Consider the following 21,660-nt stretch of genomic DNA (forward strand, 5'->3'; position numbering starts at 1 on the left):
AATCCTCCTCGATGCTCAGCACTCCGTGACAAATGGACGACTGAAGCAAACACGTCCAGACAGGCGCGTCCATTCATGTTTTTGTGTTTTGTTTGTTTACACTTTCTATCATTGTTTCAGAGACAGCAAGTTTCTAATGGAAGTGCAAAATAAATTAAAAACAAAGATATATGAGAATAAATGATCATCAAATGAGATTTCGTGATTGTTTTTTTGCACATCAAGTGATAAATCGAATGATTTACTGTCGATAGCGTTTTGTAACACCTTAACATGTCGCACTGGTTAAAGCAGATGTAGAACAAAAGAAAGCAGGAAGTCAGCAGCAATGCTCAGTATTGCATGACAAATGGTTTACCAAAGCAAACATTTCCAGCCCAGTGCATTGATGTTTTAAGGTCCCTGCAGATTTCTCCTTGCAGACATGTTTCCTTTCCCAATTACAGAAACCAGAATGGAATAGTGACTCTATTATTGTTGCTTCGCAAATGAGGAGAGAATTTTGAGGAGTTTTTGATCAACAAATAAAAAAAGATGTCAAATACAGCCCTCTGGTTAGCACTGATACAGTATAAAGTTATTTCTACTTCAACATTCACATCAAATATAATGGGCCCGTGTTGACTCACTGCAGTGTTTTCCTTCTGTGATGATAACTCACTATAGTGCCATAGCACTAAAACATGGGTTTATGGGAAAAAATACAGTCAAGAAGGACAAAATTTCACTTGCATAAATCCTGAAGGTAAAGAAAAAGGCTGACAATCAGGATGTCATTTAAGAACTTCATTCAACTTCCTTCATTTTCGTGGTTGAATGAGAAAGTTTAGGATGGATTTCAATATGAAATATTTAGCCTGGAAAATCCTGGTTCCCCATTCTCCACACAGTCACATTCACTTTCAGAGGCAAATCAATCTCACATGCATGTTTTTGGGCTGTGGGAGGAAATCATAGTACCTCACATAAAATGTATCTGCAAAAGGTGGAGAAGACCCCCGACCCCCCCTGTGGCCCTGCACACAAAAGATCAGGAGATCCGCCACTCCTGAAATATGATATAAAAACAAAAACAAAAAAATAAAACGTGTGGTTAGAGTTATCTCTGACTGATGGAGTGAGAATGTCGAATCCAGGCAGAAGTTAGTGGCGTTTGCGCGTGGAGGGGGAGGGCCCCGCGCGCCGGGTGGGTGTGGTGGTGCTGAATGAACAGCTCCTCTCCTGATAAAGTGATCAGAGGAGTCCTGCGCTCCGCCAGAGCGGCCCAGCCATGAGCCAGCCCAGCTCCCCGTCCTCCAGACCCGCGCTCACTCTCCGCCCGCGCCCCTAGCCCGCCGCGCACCGCCACGCACCGCCGCGCAGCGCAGCGCCGCGCGGCGCACCGCAGCCACCATGAAGAGGCAGAACGTGAGGACCCTCGCCCTCATCATCTGCACCTTCACCTACCTGATCGTCGGAGCCGCGATCTTCGACGCGCTCGAGTCCCAGAAGGAGACGAGCCAGCGGAGGGAGCTGGACCTGCGCAGGGAGCAGCTGCTCCGGACCTTCAACCTGACCGAGGACGACTTCGACGAGCTGGAGCGCGTGGTCCTGCAGCTCAAGCCGCACAAAGCCGGGGTGCAGTGGAAATTCGCCGGCTCCTTCTACTTCGCCATCACTGTGATCACCACCATCGGTAAGAGCCGGACAGCCTTTATCCCGATGCAGGTGGGAAAGTTGGGAGCCGATGGATTGAAATCACAGCAGGGGTAACACGTGTCTTTAGGCTGGAAATAAGTGAAGTACTGAAATGTTTCCTTCACAGCTGCTCTGATCCTATTTATCACTGCAGGAAACATAAAGCCGACCTGCTGCTGTGTTTGCATTAAAGCATCACCAACAACCTGTGCAGTGCAACAGGTGCATCGCAAATAGCCTGAATTTTTGCTACAAAGTACAATTCCAAGGAAAATTCTTGTATTTTAATCATAGAAATGCTATTTTAAGCGCATAACTCAGATTTGATAAAAAAAACATTCACACTGATGGAGACAGCCCTGCATCTGGGCCACCTCCATGTCAGTTTGATGTGTTTCTGGCATTCAGATGTAGAAGGAAGTTATCACAAATCCTGTAAAATTGTATTTTTGGGTCCTTCACTTAGAGCTTTTTGCTCTTGGCAATTTCCTCAATGTGATTTTATCCCTTTAGAAAAGTACCCAGAAAACTGGCAATGAAATGATAAATGACAGAATACTTGTATATTTATGATTCAAGCCTCTGGAAAAAATAAAAAATGGAGCAAAATCCTTCATTTTCTCATAATTTATAGCTTAAAAATGCATCTGAATGTTAAAGATTTCTCAGTGGATGTCTGTAAAAGATTCCATCAGCTTGTCAAATCATTATACTAATGAATCATCTAGTTTTATGCATTACATATATTAAGATTTATGTAAATAAAGCAGCAAAGAGGACTTCACCATGTGTGCATTTTGAACAGTCTGTGATAGTTATGAAGCGGACAAGTTAATAAATATGACCTTCTGTCAAGATAAACAGTTAAACTCAGGTAGGTTCTGAGTAATTTCAGTTAATAATCACATCTTTTGAACTGTATTTTTGTAGTCAATTCTGTTAAGAAGCAAAATATGTCCTTTATATTCACACTTGTTATGTATTTTATTCAGTTTTTTTTCTAAATTTTTTGAAAGTAGATGTTTTACAGATGAATTGAATTGAACCTCTAACAATGACAATGCAGTTAAGAATATATAGAAAATAAAGTCTAGTTTTAAGTAAAAGGAATAGATTGCTAAGCCTAATCACTGCTTAAAGTTTGATACTCCAGACCTACATCTGTATATCATGCACATATTTCTAACAAAAGTAGTCATACATAATTGAAAAGTACTCAAGTGAAGTGCCAGTAGTTGTACAGATTTTCCGCTCTGGCCTGAGCACAGTTCAGACAGCCTGAAGAGTGGAAATATTTCCTGCTGAAGCCTTTTGTCAAACTGGAGCTCTGGATCGTGTCAGTTCAAAGTCAGATTAGCAGCAGTCAAACGTGAAGCTCCTCAGGACACCAGAGTCCCAACGCAGTCGCTGCTCGCTGAAGGTTTGTTATTAAACTCGATGCTGCGGGAGAGTTAAGTTATGACACGTCCATTAGCCTCCTCTCCGCTCGTGCTCATCATTAATGCTGTGAATCCCCCTCCAACGCCGACAGGCTGCAGGCTCTTCTTCAGCAGCTGCAGCTTCGCTCATCAGTCATCTGACTCAGCATTAACTGAAACTCTTCATCCACGTTCTTCTGTTGGACTCTGTGAGGGTTAGAATGAGGTTCAGTAGAAACTATTTCTATTATTTGCAAACATGAAAGTTTGACGTAAAGCCACGGAAAGAATTGTCAGTGATTAGATTTGTTGTTTTGTCCCCATGCAAGCCAGAGATTCAAACTAGGGATCATCGCACAGTGAGGTGAAGGTGCTAACCACTCCACTCCCTTATTCAGTGTTGAATGAGCTTTACAGTAGATTTCAGTTCATGTTCTTCTATTGTCTCGTCACTCATGTTTTCTGATTTTGACAACATTAATTTTTCAGGAACAAAAAGTTCTAAAAACCTAATATACACGATATACTTCTCAGCAAAGGGCAAATAGTCAAAGATGAATTCATTTACTTAAAAATTAAACAGCACAATGACATCCTCTGAAGTTTTTTAGACCCAAAAACAAAGCTGAAAGAGTTATTATCAGATAACATATAAGCTAGGAAGAGAAAAAAATGTGTGGACTGCTTCTGACTTAAGAAAAGTTTTTTTTTTTAATTTGTGCAACTTCAACATCAGCCACTGTGATCACAAGCAACAGATGTAGACACGTTAAATGTGTTACAATTTTACAAAACAGCATCTCAGACATCCTGCATGTCTGTGGATGTGAGCGGAATGAACTCCATTTGCGCAGCGTTTATTGAAACTTTGCTCTCAGACTGAACCCATTTAGCCCATTAAACCCCGGCATGTGTGACTGTTTCATCTCTCCCCTCGCTCTGAAAATATAAACTCAGCCATTCACTTTCATTTTGTGATTGTTTACAGGGGAATTTTTTTGATGATCAGATGAGAAAATCGTTTGCGCTAGTCCTGTTTTGGAGAGACTTTGCTGATCTCCCTGCCGATCGGAGTCCTCCTGCTGTATTTAGTGACCGGGGCAGTTGTCAGTGCTGACCTGTGGCTTGTAACCCTATCAGATGCAGGCCGCTAATTGCATACTGAGCCCAACCCTGGGTGTCTGTAACCGCATTCTGTAATTGTGAGCCTGCAGGCTGCTGCAAACACAGTGATTGGCGTTTCGGCCTGTCATCAAGTATTAATGGCAACACCAGAGCCTCGCTGTTCCACTGGACCTCTGGCATACAAGATGAACACAGCAGATACTGTACGCTGCACACACTATACCCCGCAGCCATGACTCGTGGTGGTGCCATCAACGCTGTGGGCTTCACAAAACAGCTCATTTGTGAGGCTAAAATACAAAAGAAAGACGTGAGAGTGTTGTTTTACTGACGTATTCTATGAACTTATATTTAAAGTGGTTTTAGAAATGAGGTCTGAGGATATCAGGACCAGACGGCTCAGCTGACGTGAGAGCAAAAAAAAAAAAGAAAAAAAAAAAAAGAAGAGGAAGTGAGTCAGTCTGAATGCTTTGAATTTCATATTCTGTATGACACACGGGCTGTTTATTCAATGAAAATAAATAATATCCTGGAAAGCGATGAATAAATAGACACTTCCGTTCCAGTTCCTGCGGTGAAGAACAGCCAGCAGATGAATGGATCCGCCCCTGGCGTGCTCCGCTGATTATTTAGCATAAGTAAAGAAATCACTCATCACTCATCACTTTCCACAGAAGAGCGGGGACGCCCGGTGTCCGTTCACAGCTGTGTGGGAGGAAGAGGACTTGAAGTGCTGTGAGATCCGACACGCCACTGGATGAAACGAGCTCTGAGCTCTGAGCTTGACCCTGGCAGTGGAAAGCTACTGGGAAGCTTGTTTGGGAGCTCGATGTGATCAAAGTGAGGAGCTCAGTGAAGCTTCCTCCTTCCTCTGTCCTCACCCACCTCCAGGCTGGGGGGGGGGTGGGGGGAGCGCCTTGTCAGCGGGTGTGTGAAAGTGCTCCAGTTCAAGGTCGCCCACAGTTCATAGAAGGCAAATGTACAACATGGAAACTCTGCTCCGGGACTGAGACATGACTCATTTCTTCTGTGTGTGTGTGTGTGTGTTTGAAGTCTGATAAGGACGTGTTATTAAAGACATGCGTGTGTGTGTGTTTTAAAACACATCCTTACATACAGTGCAGTAAAAAAAAAACAGTGGAAAAAGCAATATTGTATTTCAGTAAGTTTATAGAGGTTAAATTAAAGGATCACAGAGATGCAGATTCTCCAGTTTATAGCCACTGACAGGTGAAGTCGATTACACTGTTTATCTCTGTATTATGACGGCAGCGAGTTGTCGGGATGTGTTTGCCAGCGAGTGAAATCTGATGTGTTAGACGAAAGAAAAATAGGGAACTAAGGATTTCATAGTTTGGCAAGGACCAAACTGGGACGGAGAAAAGTTCCATCGTAGCAAATTCTTCATATTCAGATTGGCTGAGTGCATCAGTGTGTGTGTGTGTGTTTCATGCCAGTCAAGTTTGAACAAAAAAATGCAGACTGGTCCAGCATGACAGAGAAGCCCACCTTCTCCCACCTACTAAGTTTTCTGCCTTTTATAAACTAAACGACAGTTGTGCAAGTGGAAGCACGTGCAGCCTTAAATAAAGCCATAAATTCACGGGAGTGGAGCGCCTGTGTTGACTGGCTGGATGGTGATTTTCCGTTGGGAGTTTGTCCAGAATGTAGAAAAGATACAAATACAGTGGAAACGAGCAGGACTCTGCTGAGATTCCTTTCTTGGTGTGGACGTTAGGAATCCTCTGGGTTTTTTTTTTTTACTCCTGATACCTGCAAAGTTTGGAGAGAAAACACGGTTTGGTTACACAACATTTAGCACCTGTTTCATTGCTGCTCCTCTGGTTATAATTAAGACACACACGGGCTGGAAGAGCTGTGTTGACTTTCTGTAAAAAGCACACATGTATCAACACCGTGATGACTTTCTTATTTAAAGTGAAAACACCAAATGTTTGCACAATTTATCACCTCCAGCAGCACTAGGAATTAATCATTACCTTCAGATGTTTGAAGACAAATTCGGGGCTGCATGGTGGCGTAGTGGTTTAGCTCACATCCCTCAGAGGAAGAGGATCCCCAGTTCGAGTTAAGGGCCTTCCACAATGGAGTTTGCATGTTCTCCCTTTGTGTGGATTTTCCCTGGTTTCGCAGAAGTGTTGTGTTTAGCACTGTTACCCCAAAGCATGTGAATATAGTTGGAGTCCAGCCTGGGAGCTCACAGGGGAGTCCAAACATGCATTTGGCATTAATTCATCCGTTAATTGGTGAGTGTAGCGTTACCATTAAGTATGAATGTGACTGTGTGTGACTGTGACCGTTCCTCTGACTGGATAATGAAGCGGGGACACGTGCACAGTGTGCACTGCCGTTAGCTTCAGTCACTTCAGACAGAAGTGTGAAGGTAAAGTAATATTTCCCTCGAAAAGCTCTCATTGCCTCTGATTTGAGCTCGGTCTTAACTAACGAGGCCACAGGCCGATGAAAGAGCAATTTAAATATAACATCACCTCCGCCTTTTTATAGAGTTTGACATTCACGTCTAATGGCTGTTGGTTGTTTTCATACAGAGAAAGATCTGCTTATTATAATACAGTGACAAGGTTTCTGCTCAAACTCCAGCAGCGCTCTGCATGTATACATCATTATTCAAATATTGCCCAGTCTTATAAAGGGAAGGAAAATTCATCAGCATGTTTCAGTAAATCTGGATAATCCACAAACCTCACTGTGAACAGACTTCACTCTCCACGGAGACAAAGAGGTGCTTTTATGTGGCTGATGATCACATTGAATGAAGAATCAGACAGAAAATGCAGAATACCGCTCCGTATTTATATGCAAATTAACCAGGATTTGGTGAGGATGAGCATCTTCGGCAAATATCTCAGAGGACGCCTGGTCACTGACTGAGAGGATGTGTAATATTGTTGTTATTCAGCTCTTTTAAACCAAGCTGGAACGTTGTTTTCCCTTTTCCAACGAAGTTCTTTTGAGTCCTTTGAACAATAATGTATTTTGTGTGTTTGTCTAATATCTGATGTCTGAAGTCATTCATCTTCCCTTTTGGCTCAGAAGCGCACCTTTTTCTGGAAGATGACTCTTTCAAGCTACCATATGGTAATAGTTAGAGGAGCATTGCTTCGGAGAATCACGCTACGCTCGGATGAATCACCTCTTGTTAAACACTTTTTGTACAAAAATAACTTGGCCGTTCGCCTCTTGTTGATTCAGACGTTAGGTCACTGTTTCGACGGAGGAGAGGACCGGAATGCAAGCGCACGACATGTGAACGCTGTCCGTCGGCCGTCGAAGCGCGGGGCGGCTACCAGGCGTGCAAACGCACACGAGTGTATGAATGCGGGTGTAGGCTCCAGCTGAGAAAGACCGGGCGAGCTCAGCAAATCCTCTCTGGGTCAGTGAGTCTGACGTTTCTAAATGCGGACCGATACAGGTGAGATATCTGACGGGCCTTTCTGTTTCCATCGCCGGCGTCGCCGTTTGATCTGGAGTCAGGTGTGAGGCCGTTTTCTGCCGTTGCGTAATTACACGCGTGAGCCCCGTCCTGAATTATTAACGATAATTACTTACATTAGTTTCATCGTTATTATTCTGTCAGCAGGAGAGGCTGGTGCAGCGAGTGGCTGAGTGCACAAAGAACGAACCTCTCAGCAGCTCTGATCATCATCAGACGGATGGAGACGTGCACCGAGTGGCCCCGGTGTCTGTTTTAAAACACACAAAAAAGGCGAGAGCATCAATGAAAATACAAACACAGATGACAGAATATCCACAAACTCGTCCTGGGATTTACTGACATCAGTTGCGAGAGGATCAGAGAGATTACATCTGTTTTCTGGTCAAGAAAGACGGAACAACGATGCGCTTGGGAGCTTTTTCAGCGCTTGACTCACAGTTAAGAATCTGGGCACATTCACTTTATGAATCTGACGCCACCTGTGGAGGTAATCTCCCTCCTGAATGCCAATAAACCTCTGCAGAGGAACGACAAGATGACAGTTTAAACACAGAAACAGTCAGGACTTGATGATTTATCTCCGTGCCATAAATCACAATGAATTTTTTATTAGAGCTTTTTTTTGTTTGTTTTCTGTCTTCTGTCAAACTCAAGGGGTCAATAGAAAAAAAAAAAAAAACCTCTTTAAAAAGTAGTATAAAACACATCGCTTTGCTGAATCAGTGGAGATACAGTGATGATAATCAAGCAGGACGGTTTCTGTTTCCAGTTTAATTGAATTGGGGGAGAAGTGATCCCTGCCTGGCTGCAGAGCGGCGGCCGAGTCAGTGATTTAGAGGATAAGGTAAGGTAACTCTTCCAGGTCCTCAAACAAATGGGGCCCAAAACGCAGCATCCTGCTCTGCATAACGCAGCCTCTGCAGTAAGACTCTGCTGCCAAACGCATCATGGAAATACACTTCAGTTAAATAGTTACTAGTTACTGTAAGGTTTTTTTTTATTTTGGAAACACAACACAGATTAAAACACTGAAAGTGACTTTAAATGAGAAGAATCCAGAAAACAAAAGTCTTCCTGAAACGAATTGGACAAAATCAAAGTTAACGTTAAAGTTAACGCCGTTCTAAGGCGACAAAAATGTCTCACAGGAGCCGAGTGGGACACAGTGGTCCAGGGAGACGAAGAGGAGGAGGAGGAGGAGGAGGAGGAGGAGGAGGAGGAGGAGGAGGAGGAGGAGGAGGCCACCAGGAGAGGCGTCAGCAGACAGGCAGGAGCAGGAATGTGCTCACACACAAGTATTTATGTAGTGTGAAGCTCTTCAGAGGTGATTTAACCGTAGTGTCAGGAAGCTGTTGCTGCTTCGGGCGACATTTCACAACGTTTCTCACTTGTCACCTTTCAAACTGACACAAAGTCAACTTCAATCTGAACAAGCTAAATTATCAAAAATGTTTTTTTTTTGTAATTACATGGATAACATGGGGTTCATGATGATTTGATCTTGGCATCAAATTGTTTCACACAGAGGGAAGATACAGCTATACCTTATAAACGAAAAACAAAAAAGTGTTTTCTTTTCGCATAAGATGGAAACAAAGCATAACTATAATGGTGAAGATGCTATGTAGAAAATGTGTGCTTCCTTCCACTTCTTTTTGTATTTTTTGCTTTATTTATAAAGATATTGTATCTGTATTATATTGTATATCTAAAATGGCGAAATGTTTCCAATTCTTATGTTTCTGAAGCTGCATTAGAGGTATGAACACGTCACTGAGAGCTGCAGACAGGTGTGGTTTATGAATTAACCGCTGCCATACATGTTTAATGTTCCAGTGAAACGCACATAAAGATTCCATCAGGAGGAAGATGTCTCCTCTGTGAATCCCTGTCGGGCTGAATGCTGCATTAGTGATTTATGTCTGCCCGGTGATGTCCGTCCTCTCACTGTGGCCGGTGCTAATTGTCTCTGATCACATCGGGTTGGATGTTGAGTGCTGGCCTGCACAGCGGCAAACTTTCTTTTTTTTTTTTCCCCTCCACAGAGAGATAGATGTGACGTCTGTCGTCTCATTATTCTCTGGTGGAAGTGACCAACTGGCCGAATTCCCGGACGCTGGCTGTTCATTTTGTTTAAATCCAAAACCGCAGAAGGCTTTTTAAAAGCCGCCATTACTCCTCACTCCAATGGCTTCATGAGCTTCTATATATTCGGCTTGTCCACAGCCGATGATGAATGATGGGTTTTATTCCTCGATCAAAGTTTATTGTGTCCGTGCAGCAAAAGTGCGTAAAATTAAACCAAAGCATTTCTGAAGACTGTTCAGTTTAAGTAAAGTAAACTCCTCTTTAACAAATCAAACAGACTGACAGCTTGGAGTTATAATCTGAGGATGTTTGGCAACTCTATAGTGGAAATATTATCACATGCTCTCATACGCCATGAACATATATAAAATCTGTTGAAAAGCATTACACTGCCAAAAACACACATATTCCACCATTTGCATCGTAAAAGTCCTCTCAGCTGGGTACGTCTCTCCCTGGATTTCTGTAGAACATGAGCTACATGCTGCTGAGAATGCTGATTAGCTTTAGTTTGATGGGTAGATGACAGAAAACTGACATTAGTTTTACGTGGATGATGCTTATTTTAGTCCCAATTTTTGATAGTTTGATATATTTGTAATGTATCAGTCAGAGGGATTCTGAAACAGACAGGGTAAGAAACACATCGCACATCCTGTGGTCATATTTTGACCACTGTATCATTTCTGTTATTGGCAGGGTTGGAGAGTAACGGATTACATGTAACGGCGTTACGTAATCAGGATACAAAAAAATTGTAACTGTAATCCGTTACAGTACGTGCCAAAAATATGTAATCTCGTTACAGTTACTTCTGATAAAAACACGGATTACTGAGCGGGATTACTTTTGAAAATCAGACGGAAAATACCATAGATATCTTATATAACACTAGATACCTCATCTCCGCTGCTGGCCAATGAAGTCGGACGTCTGCAGAGGTCGGCCATCTTTGTACGGGAATCTGGCTCGCTCATAACATTGTGTTGATGAGACATGAACTGCTTAACAAGCTATAACTTGCTCAAATTTTTACCGATTTTCAAACGGTTTGGTTTGTAATAAACATCAAATCTCTGTTAATGACATGACATATGTTTGAGTATGGCATGCCTTAAATATATATAATAAATATATATCATATCGTAAATATTCATAATATTCTTCATATTAGGCTCCATGTTCAAATCCTTACACTGAGATATATTTATAGCACTTACGAATAATTTAGACAAGCCATACATGTCCATATTTTTAGTTTTGTGTGAAAATATTTTAAGATGTGGCAGAGCTGCAGTGGAGGCTGAAGATAAACAATTTACCCACCTGAAACTTCAGAAATACTTAAATCTCATGAACCTCATTATATTGAATGTATTATATTATTTTTCATTAATATATAACATTAAACAGTAACCTTCCACATTATTAAATCTATTGTGAATGTATAATGTCCCCCCATTGATTATTTAAACATGAAATAGTGCACCAGAAAACACATTGTTTTTTTGAAAAAAAAATTGAATTAGGCATTGTAAAAATGTAGAAAAGGAGCTCAGAAAGTTTCAAGTCAAATAATGGAGTTGCAGTCACAATATAATTAGGTAAATGAATAAAAGGCAACTGAGTGAATCTCTTGAACAATCAATTTTTATATAACTCAGAGTCACAACAGCAATGGGGTCTTTTCACAGCTTCACTGCTTCCTGAAAATAGCTGTGCACATTCATTTCCTCTCTTGCATTATTGGCCAAACTGATTAATCCAGGTGTGTCTGGTTTAGACGGCTGCAACAAGACACACCTGGATTAATCATTTTGGCCAATAATGCAAGACAGGAAATGAATGTGCACAGTTAATTTCAGGAAGTAGTGGAGCTGTGAAAATGGCCCATTGCCTTATAGTGCTTTAAGATGTTCCATTAAAAAAATGCAGTGAAATAAGAGTATAAAAGTCTGCACAGATCACCAACCTTACATTGCGTTCCACAGAAACTCTGACAACTTTCCCGTACAAAGATGGCCGACCTCTGCGGACGTCGTGGACTCTGCCGTAAGGCATCTAGTGTTAGATATCTATGGAAAATACCAGCAACAACAGACGCGCCGTATACAGACATTGTGACACTTTACAGCACCTTACAGCACTTTACGGCACAAACCGCCATATTGTAGATCTATAAACAATAAACACCGTAGATATATAAATGATAGACACCGCATCGACCGCTGTCTTGGAGCAGCCTCCCGCTCTACTACTTTTAACGCGCTCTTCTACGTTTAACCGTGAATGAAACAGACCGCGATGCCGTGGATTTTACCACCTGCTGCTGGAGTCATGGCTGCTCCAGGGAGAGAAACTCTTCTGGCTGGAAACGGAGACATTTTGTATTTAAGTCAGATGAGGCCCAGAACTTCTCTGTACAATGTAAACTCTGCCTCCCAGCCGTGAAAATGCTCTCAACATCCAGGGACTCATCAAACCTGAAGACACATCTACAGGTATGAAACACACCTGAACTCACAGTGAAGCTAAAGTGTTATTAGCCTGCTAACCTGTCAGGAACCTGCTGCTGAGAACCACAGCCTCACCAGGCTGAACTCAGAAGAATCTGATGGAGGCAATAATATCTTCAGTCTGTATGGAGGATTTATTAGAGACTGCATGTTACCTTCTGTCACTGAGGAATGAATCAACTCTCAACTCCTGGAAAAAAATACTTTGCATGGCCTACCTGAACACAAAACACTGCTCCTCGCTTCAGCAGTACAGCTACACAGCAGATTGAGTATATAATATAAATGTGTGTTAACACTGTCAGAACAGCTCCTGGTGCTGCTGCTGGACTGCAGAGCTACTAGAGAAACAGTCTGAACTGATGGTTCTGATCCTGAGTCAGAAAGAAAGGAAGTCAGATTCTCAGTAGGTTTAGAGGATGTCGTGTTGTTGGTATTAATTACTGCGGTAAAGCCATCCCTCCGTGAAAAAAACGAAGTGCCGCGGTGCGCACTTACACTAGGCATTACGGTAAGAGCGCAGGCAGGCACATGTCACTGTATAACTGGATTTGTAAATATAAAAAATCCCTCTGATATCCACAAACCCTTTCACCTCAGGCTGGCAGTAGACCTTCCCACGATGTAACTCACCAAACTTCAGAGCAATCTGATGTGGCTTTTTAAAACTAAAAGCCCTCCAAAAACACCACTTCTAGGATAATACTTACCCTCATTTCAAAAAATCACATAAAAAAATCCCTCTGATATCCACAAACCATTTCACCTCAGGATCACAGTAGACCATCCCACGATGTCACTCACCAAACTTCAGAGCAATCTGATGTTGCATTTCAAAGTAAGAGCCCTCCAAAAACATCCATTCTGCGATTTTTTCTCACTAACTTCAAAAAATCATATAAAAAAATCCCTCTGATATCCACAAACAGTTTCACCTCAGGATGACAGTAGACCATCCTATGATATCAGTTACTACACTTTAGAGCAATCTGATGTGGTATTTCAAAATAAGAGACCTCCAAAAACATCCATTCTGTGATTTTTTCTCACTAATTTCAAAAAATCATTTAAAAAAATCCCTCTGAGATCCACAAACCATTTCACCTCAGGCTGACAGTAGACCATCCCACGATGTCACTCACCAAACTTCAGAGCAATCTGATGTTGCATTTCAAAGTAAGAGCCCTCCAAAAACATCAATTCTCTGATTTTTTTTCTCACGAACTTCAAAAAATCATATAAAAAGATCCCTCTGATATCCACAAACCATTTCACCGCAGAATCACAGTAGACCTTCCCATGATGTCAGTCCACAAATTTCAGAGCAATCTGATGTTGCATTTCAAAGTAAGAGCCCTCCAAAAATAGAACTTCTTGGATTAAATTTACCCTAAAATAAAAAAATTCATATATAAAAATCCTTCTGATATCCACAAACAATTTCACCTGAGGCTGACAATAGGCCACCCCAGGATGTCACTCACCTAATTCCAGAGTAATCTGGTGTGGCATTTCAAAATAAGAGCCCTCCAAAAATATCATACCTGGGATTAGATTTACCCTAAATTAAAAAAATTTATATAAAAAAATTCTTTTGATATCCACAAACCATTTCACCTCAGGATGACAGTAGACCATCCCATGATTTCACTTACCAAACTTCAGAGCAATCTGATGTTGCATTTCAAAGTAAGAGCCCTCCAAAAACATCAATTCTGCGATTTTTTTCTCACTAACTTCAAAAAATCATATAAAAAAATTCCTCTGATATCCACAAACAATTTCACATCACGCTGACAGTAGACCATCTCAGGATGTCACTCAACAAATTTCAGAGCAATCTGATGTGGAATTTCAAAATAAGAGCCCTCCAAAAATAGAACATCTTGGATTAAATTTACCCTAAATTAAAAAATTCATATAAAAAAATCCTTTTGATATCTACAAACCATTTCACTTCAGGATGACAGTAGACCTTCCCAGCATGTCACCCACCTAATATCAGAGTAATCTGATGTGGCATTTCAAAATAAGAGGCCTTCTAAAATAGCTATTCCGGGATTATACTTACCCTCATTTGAAAAATTATGAAAAAAAATCCCTGTGATATCCACAAACCATTTCACTTTCAGTTGATGGTAGGCCAGCCCAGGATGTCACTCACAAATTTTCAGAACAGTCTGATGTGACATTTAAATTAAATGTGTTGTCAACACAGCTTTTATTTTTAACATGTGTCAAACACACAACTGATTTTACAGTACAGGACCACATCCTTTGGAGGTCCTTCAGGCACGTCAAGCAGCAATTACACATAAACTGGAGAGATAGAATGGATGGATGGAGTACCACCACAAAATCTTTTGTACTGCAGCTAACGCTGAGTGTATTTTCTTTCTTTTGCCATACAGATCTAATGGGACACCTGTGACAGATGGTTCCGCTACAATTTTTATGATTACTTTTGTAATCGGTTTTGTGTTTGACACATGTTGAAAAATTGAAGTTGTGTTGACAACACATGAAAAGTTGTGTTATTTATGGGGCTCTTATTTTGAAGTGCCACATCAGACTGTTCTGAAAATTTGTGAGTGACATCCTGGGCTGGCCTACCATCAACTGAAAGTGAAATGGTTTGTGGATATCACAGGGATTTTTTTCATAATTTTTCAAATGAGGGTAAGTATAATCCCGGAATAGCTATTTTAGAAGGCCTCTTATTTTGAAATGCCACATCAGATTACTCTGATATTAGGTGGGTGACATGCTGGGAAGGTCTACTCTCAGCCTGAAGTGAAATGGTTTGTGGATATCTGAGGAATTTTTTTGTATTTTTTCTAATTTAGGGTAAATATAATTCAAGGAATTTTATTTTTGGAGAGCCCTTATTTTGTAATACTACATCGGTTTGCTCTGAGATTAGCTGAGTGACATCCTGGGATGGCCGACTGTTAGCCTGAGGTGAAATGGTTTGTGGATATCAGAAGAATTTTTTTATATGATTTTTTTTTTTTTTTGGGTAAATTTAATCCAAGAAGTTCTATTTTTGAGGGGCTCTTATTTTGAAATTCCACATCAGATTGCTCTGAAATTAGTCGAGTGACATCCTGGGAATGCCTACTCTCAGCCTGAAGTGAAATGGTTTGTGAATATCAGAGGAATGTTTTGTTTTTTTTTTTTTTAATTTAGGGTAGATATAATTCAAGGAATTCTATTTTTGAAGGGCTCTTATTTTGAAATACTAAATGGGATTGCTCTGAGATTAGCTGAGTGACATCCTGGGGTGGCCTACTGTCAGCCTGAGGTGAAATGATTTGTGGATATCAGAAGGATTTTTTTATATGAATTTTTTAATTTAGGGTAAATTTAATCCCAGGTATGACATTTTTGGAGGGCTCTTATTTTGAAATGCCACATCAGATTTTTTTGAAAATAGGTGAGTGACCTCCAGGGATGGTCTGCTGTCAGCCTGAGGTGAAAAGGTTTGTGGATATCAGAGGAATTTTTTTAGATGATTTTTTACATTCAGGATAAGTATAATCCCAGATATGACATATTTGGAGGGCTCTTATTTTGAAATACTACATGGGATTGCTCTGAGATTAGCTGAGTGACATCCTGGGGTGGCCTACTGTCAGCCTGAGGTGAAATGGTTTGTGGATAGCAGAAGGATTTTTTTATATGAATTTTTTAACTTAGGGTAAATTTAATCCCAGGTATGACATTTTTGGAGGGCTCTTATTTTGAAATACCACATCAGATTGCTCTGAAATTTGTTGAGTGACATCCTGGGATGGCCTACTGTCAGCCTGAGGTGAAATGATTTGTGGATATCAGAAGGATTTTTTTATATGAATTTTTTAATTTAGGGTAAATTTAATCCCAGGTATGACATTTTTGGAGGGCTCTTATTTTGAAATGCCACATCAGATTTTTTTGAAAATAGGTGAGTGACCTCCAGGGATGGTCTGCTGTCAGCCTGAGGTGAAAAGGTTTGTGGATATCAGAGGAATTTTTTTAGATGATTTTTTACATTCAGGATAAGTATAATCCCAGATATGACATTTTTGGAGGGCTCTTATTTTGAAATACTACATCAGATTGCTCTGAAATTTGTTGAGTGACATCCTGGGATGGTCTACTGTCAGCCTGAGGTGAAATGGTTTGTGGATATCAGAAGGATTTTTTTATATGAATTTTTTAATTTAGGGTAAATTTAATCCCAGGTATGACATTTTTGGGGGGCTCTTATTTTGAAATGCCACATCAGATTGTTTTGAAAATAGGTGAGTGACCTCCAGGGATGGTCTGCTGTCAGCCTGAGGTGAAATGGTTTGTGGATATCAGAGGGATTTTTTTATATGATTTTTTGAAGTTAGTCAGAAAAGAATCTCAGAATGGATGTTTTTGGAGGGCTCTTACTTTGAAATGCAACATCAGATTGCTCTGAAGTTTGGTGAGTGACATCGTGGGATGGTCTACTGTCAGGCTGAGGTGAAATGGTTCGTGGATATCAGAGGGATTTTTTTATATGATTTTTTGAAGTTAGTCAGAAAAAAATCTCAGAATGGATGTTTTTGGAGGGCTCTTACTTTGAAATGCAACATCAGATTGCTCTGAAGTTTGGTGAGTGACATCGTGGGATGGTCTACTGTCAGCCTGAGGTGAAATGGTTCGTGGATATCAGAGGGATTTTTTTATATGATTTTTTGAAATGAGGGTAGGTATAATCCCAGAAGTGATGTTTTTGGAGGACTCTTACTTTGAAATGCAACATCAGATTGCTCTGAAATTTGTGGAGTGACATCGTGGGATGGTCTACTGTGATCCTGAGGTGAAATGGTTTGTGGATATCAGAGGGATTTTTTTATATGATTTTTTGAAGTTAGTGAGAAAAAATCGCAGAAGTGATGTTTTTGGAGGGCTCTTACTTTGAAATGCAACATCAGATTGCTCTGAAGTTTGGTGAGTGACATCGTGGGATGGTCTACTGTCAGCCTGAGGTGAAATGGTTTGTGGATATCAGAGGGATTTTTTTATATGATTTTTTGAATTTAGTGAGAAAAAATCGCAGAATTGATGTTTTTGGAGGTCTCTTATTTTGAAATACCACATCAGATTGCTCTAAAGTGTAGGAACTGATATCATGGGATTGTCTACTGTCATCCTGAGGTGAAATGGTTTGTGGATATCAGAAGGATTTTTTTATATGATTTTTTGAAATTGGTGAGAAAAAATCGCAGAATGGATGCTTTTGGAGGGCTCTTACTTTGAAATGCAACATCAGATTGCTCTGAAGTTTGGTGAGTGACATCGTGGGATGGTCTACTGTCAGCCTGAGGTGAAATGGTTCGTGGATATCAGAGGGATTTTTTTATATGATTTTTTGAAATGAGGGTAGGTATAATCCCAGAAGTGATGTTTTTGGAGGACTCTTACTTTGAAATGCAACATCAGATTGCTCTGAAATTTGTGGAGTGACATCGTGGGATGGTCTACTGTGATCCTGAGGTGAAATGGTTTGTGGATATAAGAGGGATTTTTTTATATGATTTTTTGAAGTTAGTGAGAAAAAATCGCAGAAGTGATGTTTTTGGAGGGCTCTTACTTTGAAATGCAACATCAGATTGCTCTGAAGTTTGGTGAGTGACATCGTGGGATGGTCTACTGTCAGCCTGAGGTGAAATGGTTTGTGGATATCAGAGGGATTTTTTTATATGATTTTTTGAATTTAGTGAGAAAAAATCGCAGAATTGATGTTTTTGGAGGTCTCTTATTTTGAAATACCACATCAGATTGCTCTAAAGTGTAGGAACTGATATCATGGGATTGTCTACTGTCATCCTGAGGTGAAATGGTTTGTGGATATCAGAAGGATTTTTTTATATGATTTTTTGAAATTGGTGAGAAAAAATCGCAGAATGGATGCTTTTGGAGGGCTCTTACTTTGAAATGCAACATCAGATTGCTCTGAAGTTTGGTGAGTGACATCGTGGGATGGTCTACTGTCAGCCTGAGGTGAAATGGTTCGTGGATATCAGAGGGATTTTTTTATATGATTTTTTGAAATGAGGGTAGGTATAATCCCAGAAGTGATGTTTTTGGAGGACTCTTACTTTGAAATGCAACATCAGATTGCTCTGAAATTTGTGGAGTGACATCGTGGGATGGTCTACTGTGATCCTGAGGTGAAATGGTTTGTGGATATCAGAGGGATTTTTTTATGTGATTTTTTGAAATGAGGGTAAGTATTATCCTAGAAGTGGTGTTTTTGGAGGGCTTTTAGTTTTAAAAAGCCACATCAGATTGCTCTGAAGTTTGGTGAGTTACATCGTGGGAAGGTCTACTGCCAGCCTGAGGTGAAAGGGTTTGTGGATATCAGAGGGATTTTTTATATTTACAAATCCAGTTATACAGTGACATGTGCCTGCCTGCGCTCTTACCGTAATGCCTAGTGTAAGCGCGCACCGCGGCACTTCGTTTTTTTCACGGAGGGATGGCTTTACCGCAGTTATTAATTGGGGCTGAACACAGAGTTCAGCAGAGTTCAGAACACTCAGAGCATTTAGTGTTTTCTGTGTAGAGTTGTTGTCAATACACTGTGAGGACGACACATCGTATTTGTCTTTATCTTTTGTTTGCTGGTGAAGTAATCTAAAAGTAACTAAAAGTAATCTGGTACGTTACTTTTTAATTGAAGTAATTAGAGTAAGTTACTGATTACATTTTTTGACAAGTAACTTGTAATTGTACCGGATTACAATTTAAAAGTAACCCTCCCAACCCTGGTTATTGGTAGACTGCATAATGTTTTCTCTGGTGATCTTAATAAATACCTGTTATTGACGAAGCAATTCCATACAGTTAGAAAGTAACTAATAACTTGAGATGAGAAGAATAGTTTCACATTTGACTTGAGCGGTTTTTTGACCTAAATAAGAATTATAAAGTCATTATGGACACTTTCTTATTGACAAAGACGGCCGGTCCTTTTAAGGGGAAAGGGGAGTAGTGAAAAAATGCAATTAAAGTTACAATTATGAAAATATTGGAAATACATGTTGTTACTACCAGCTCGTTGGCAAAATGATGACCGCACTTATGAAAGAGTAAAATCAGACAATATTCAAAACACCGAATGTGATCAAGTACAATCAAGCATCGTACAGAAATATCACTATTGAGACAAATCAATAACCTGAACAACAGAGTTACCTCGGTTCCAAATAAATAAGTAATACTAAGTATAATTTTAATGAATTAATATACGAACAAATTCCGTCAACAATTTGAATCTCTCTCTCTCTCTCTCTCTCTCTCTCACACACACACACACACACACACACACACACACACACACACACACACACACACACACACACACTCACACAGACGCAAGATGTGTAAATGAGCAGAGTTGGCAATTGACCAACATGTCCAAATCTACAGTGAGAGCCATGTGAGAGAATCTGCAGTGTGTGTGTGTGTGTGTGTGTGTGTGTGTGTGTGTGTGTGTGTGTGTGTGTGTGGGGCGCTGATGCTCAGTCACATGCGGTTCATACGCAGCTGCGTCACATCAGCGTTCACCATCAAAACTCAGTCGACTAAATTCACAGCGGTGGAAAGTGACAAAGTGTCTTTAGTTACTGTTATTTAGGATTTGTTTCTTTGTTTTTCTGGCATACATGATTTAGTGGAGGATTTACTTTCCCCTCAGTTCATTCATCAGACTGCCTCGTCTTTGATGAATCAGAGTTACAGTGGAGGAACGTTTGCAAGAAATACAAATTAGAAATTACACTTTTACTCAAGCAGACAATGTGATCATTTACTGTTTGTAAACTGAACTATAAAGCACAGGAACAGCTCTGATGCGTTTCTTTATTTTCATGAAGTTATTGATCGGGGAGGATATTGCAGAACCACAGGGGAAACAGAGCGCTTCATTCTATAGATTCACTATGGAACAACCAGAGAAAGAAAGCAAACATTCATTTCAAGGGTTTTAGTGGCTTTTGGAAGGATTTACAAACACAAACTCATCAAAGACTCATTTCTTTCTTCAACACTCCTTCAGGTGCTAATATTAACCCCATAAAAGAACTTTTCTATACTTCAAAAAACTGAATAACTTATAAATATTTAAGTTTAAAATAGTGATCAGATTTATGTTCATTCCTATATTTCATATTAACATTTTTTGTACATTTTAAACCTTTATACTCGTGAAAAAAGATTGGCTTCACAATAAGGAGTTCAGGAGGATAATGAAGCAGTGAAATGAAGGGTTCATGGTATCATTTGAGCGTCGGAGTCAGGCCTTCACACGGAAACAGACCGGGCCTGCAGAGGAACATGTTGAAACACTCACGGCTATTATTGGCCGAGCGGGCCGGCTTGGTGGCCCGGCTCGTCTGAGAAAGTTGATGGAAGCGACTCTCATTGCTGCCTCTGCCGCGTTCACATGGCCGGCCAATGTTTACCTATTGTGCGTCTGCTTTATGCTCGGCGGCCTCAATGGAAAGTTGAACGCTTGCCCTGACTCACTAAACACAACATGATGTTGTATTTATTAGAGTCCATCATCCAGCAGGAGCAGGCTGGACCTCAACCAAATAAAATAGTACACAGTTGTGAGATCTCGAACTCCTCCGCTACACGTTCTCATCAGGAGTATAAATATACTTTGAACCTCATGTAGAAGGCAGAGCCGTAACGATGAAAGAAAGCCTCAAATTGAAGAAAATGAGATTTCTCCTGCGACTGGAAGAATGCCTATAATATCATGGAATTCAATACGGTCTTATTACGTGCCTCTCAGCGTTTAGTGAGGGCTGGCCACGGCCACTCCATTAACATCTTAGTGGAAATACGAAGTTAATGCAATACGTTTTACATTATTCAATATGAAAATGATCAAACAAGTAGGTAGAAAGTATGAAATATAATATTCCCTGGTTCAGTTCTGTGGTAGGAGGTGATTGAATAAATCTTCAGAATCTTTGCTGATTTGTTTGCCAGCAAAACTGATTGTTTGCAATCAAGACTTTTTTTTCCCAGGATGCATCGTCAACATGTCTTTGTTGTGAATGTGTGAAAACTTTATTACCAAAGTAGATTTTTTTTCTCAGCTGAGTTGATTTGAAGAGACAAACTGCTTTACAGTTACAGCGTCTCATGAATAGATGTATAGATTCTTAATTATAATGTTATGGGGGGCTGAACACACGTAAATGCTTATTAAATGCATATTTTATCACCTCACACTGTTATAACAAGTTTTTCCTTTTAAACTCAGGTCGTTCAATCACTACTGATGCTTTTGCTCGACTTTTGTCCTACCTGAAGACTGTCAGTA

General features: G+C 40.3%; 1 protein-coding gene across 1 annotated transcript in view; it reads left to right on the forward strand.

Annotated features, from left to right (window-relative positions):
- The first annotated feature begins 1,285 nt into the window (after positions 1-1,285).
- kcnk3a (potassium channel, subfamily K, member 3a) overlaps positions 1,286-21,660 on the forward strand; it is a 41,692-nt gene continuing 21,317 nt past the window's right edge. The window contains exon 1 of the mRNA XM_030110447.1: positions 1,286-1,675. Coding sequence (XP_029966307.1) covers positions 1,393-1,675 — 283 coding nt within the window. The 5' untranslated portion in view covers positions 1,286-1,392. The remainder of the gene's footprint in view (positions 1,676-21,660) is intronic.

The sequence above is a fragment of the Salarias fasciatus genome, chromosome 15, assembly GCF_902148845.1.
Source record: "Salarias fasciatus chromosome 15, fSalaFa1.1, whole genome shotgun sequence".
Taxonomy (NCBI): Eukaryota; Metazoa; Chordata; class Actinopteri; order Blenniiformes; family Blenniidae; genus Salarias; species Salarias fasciatus.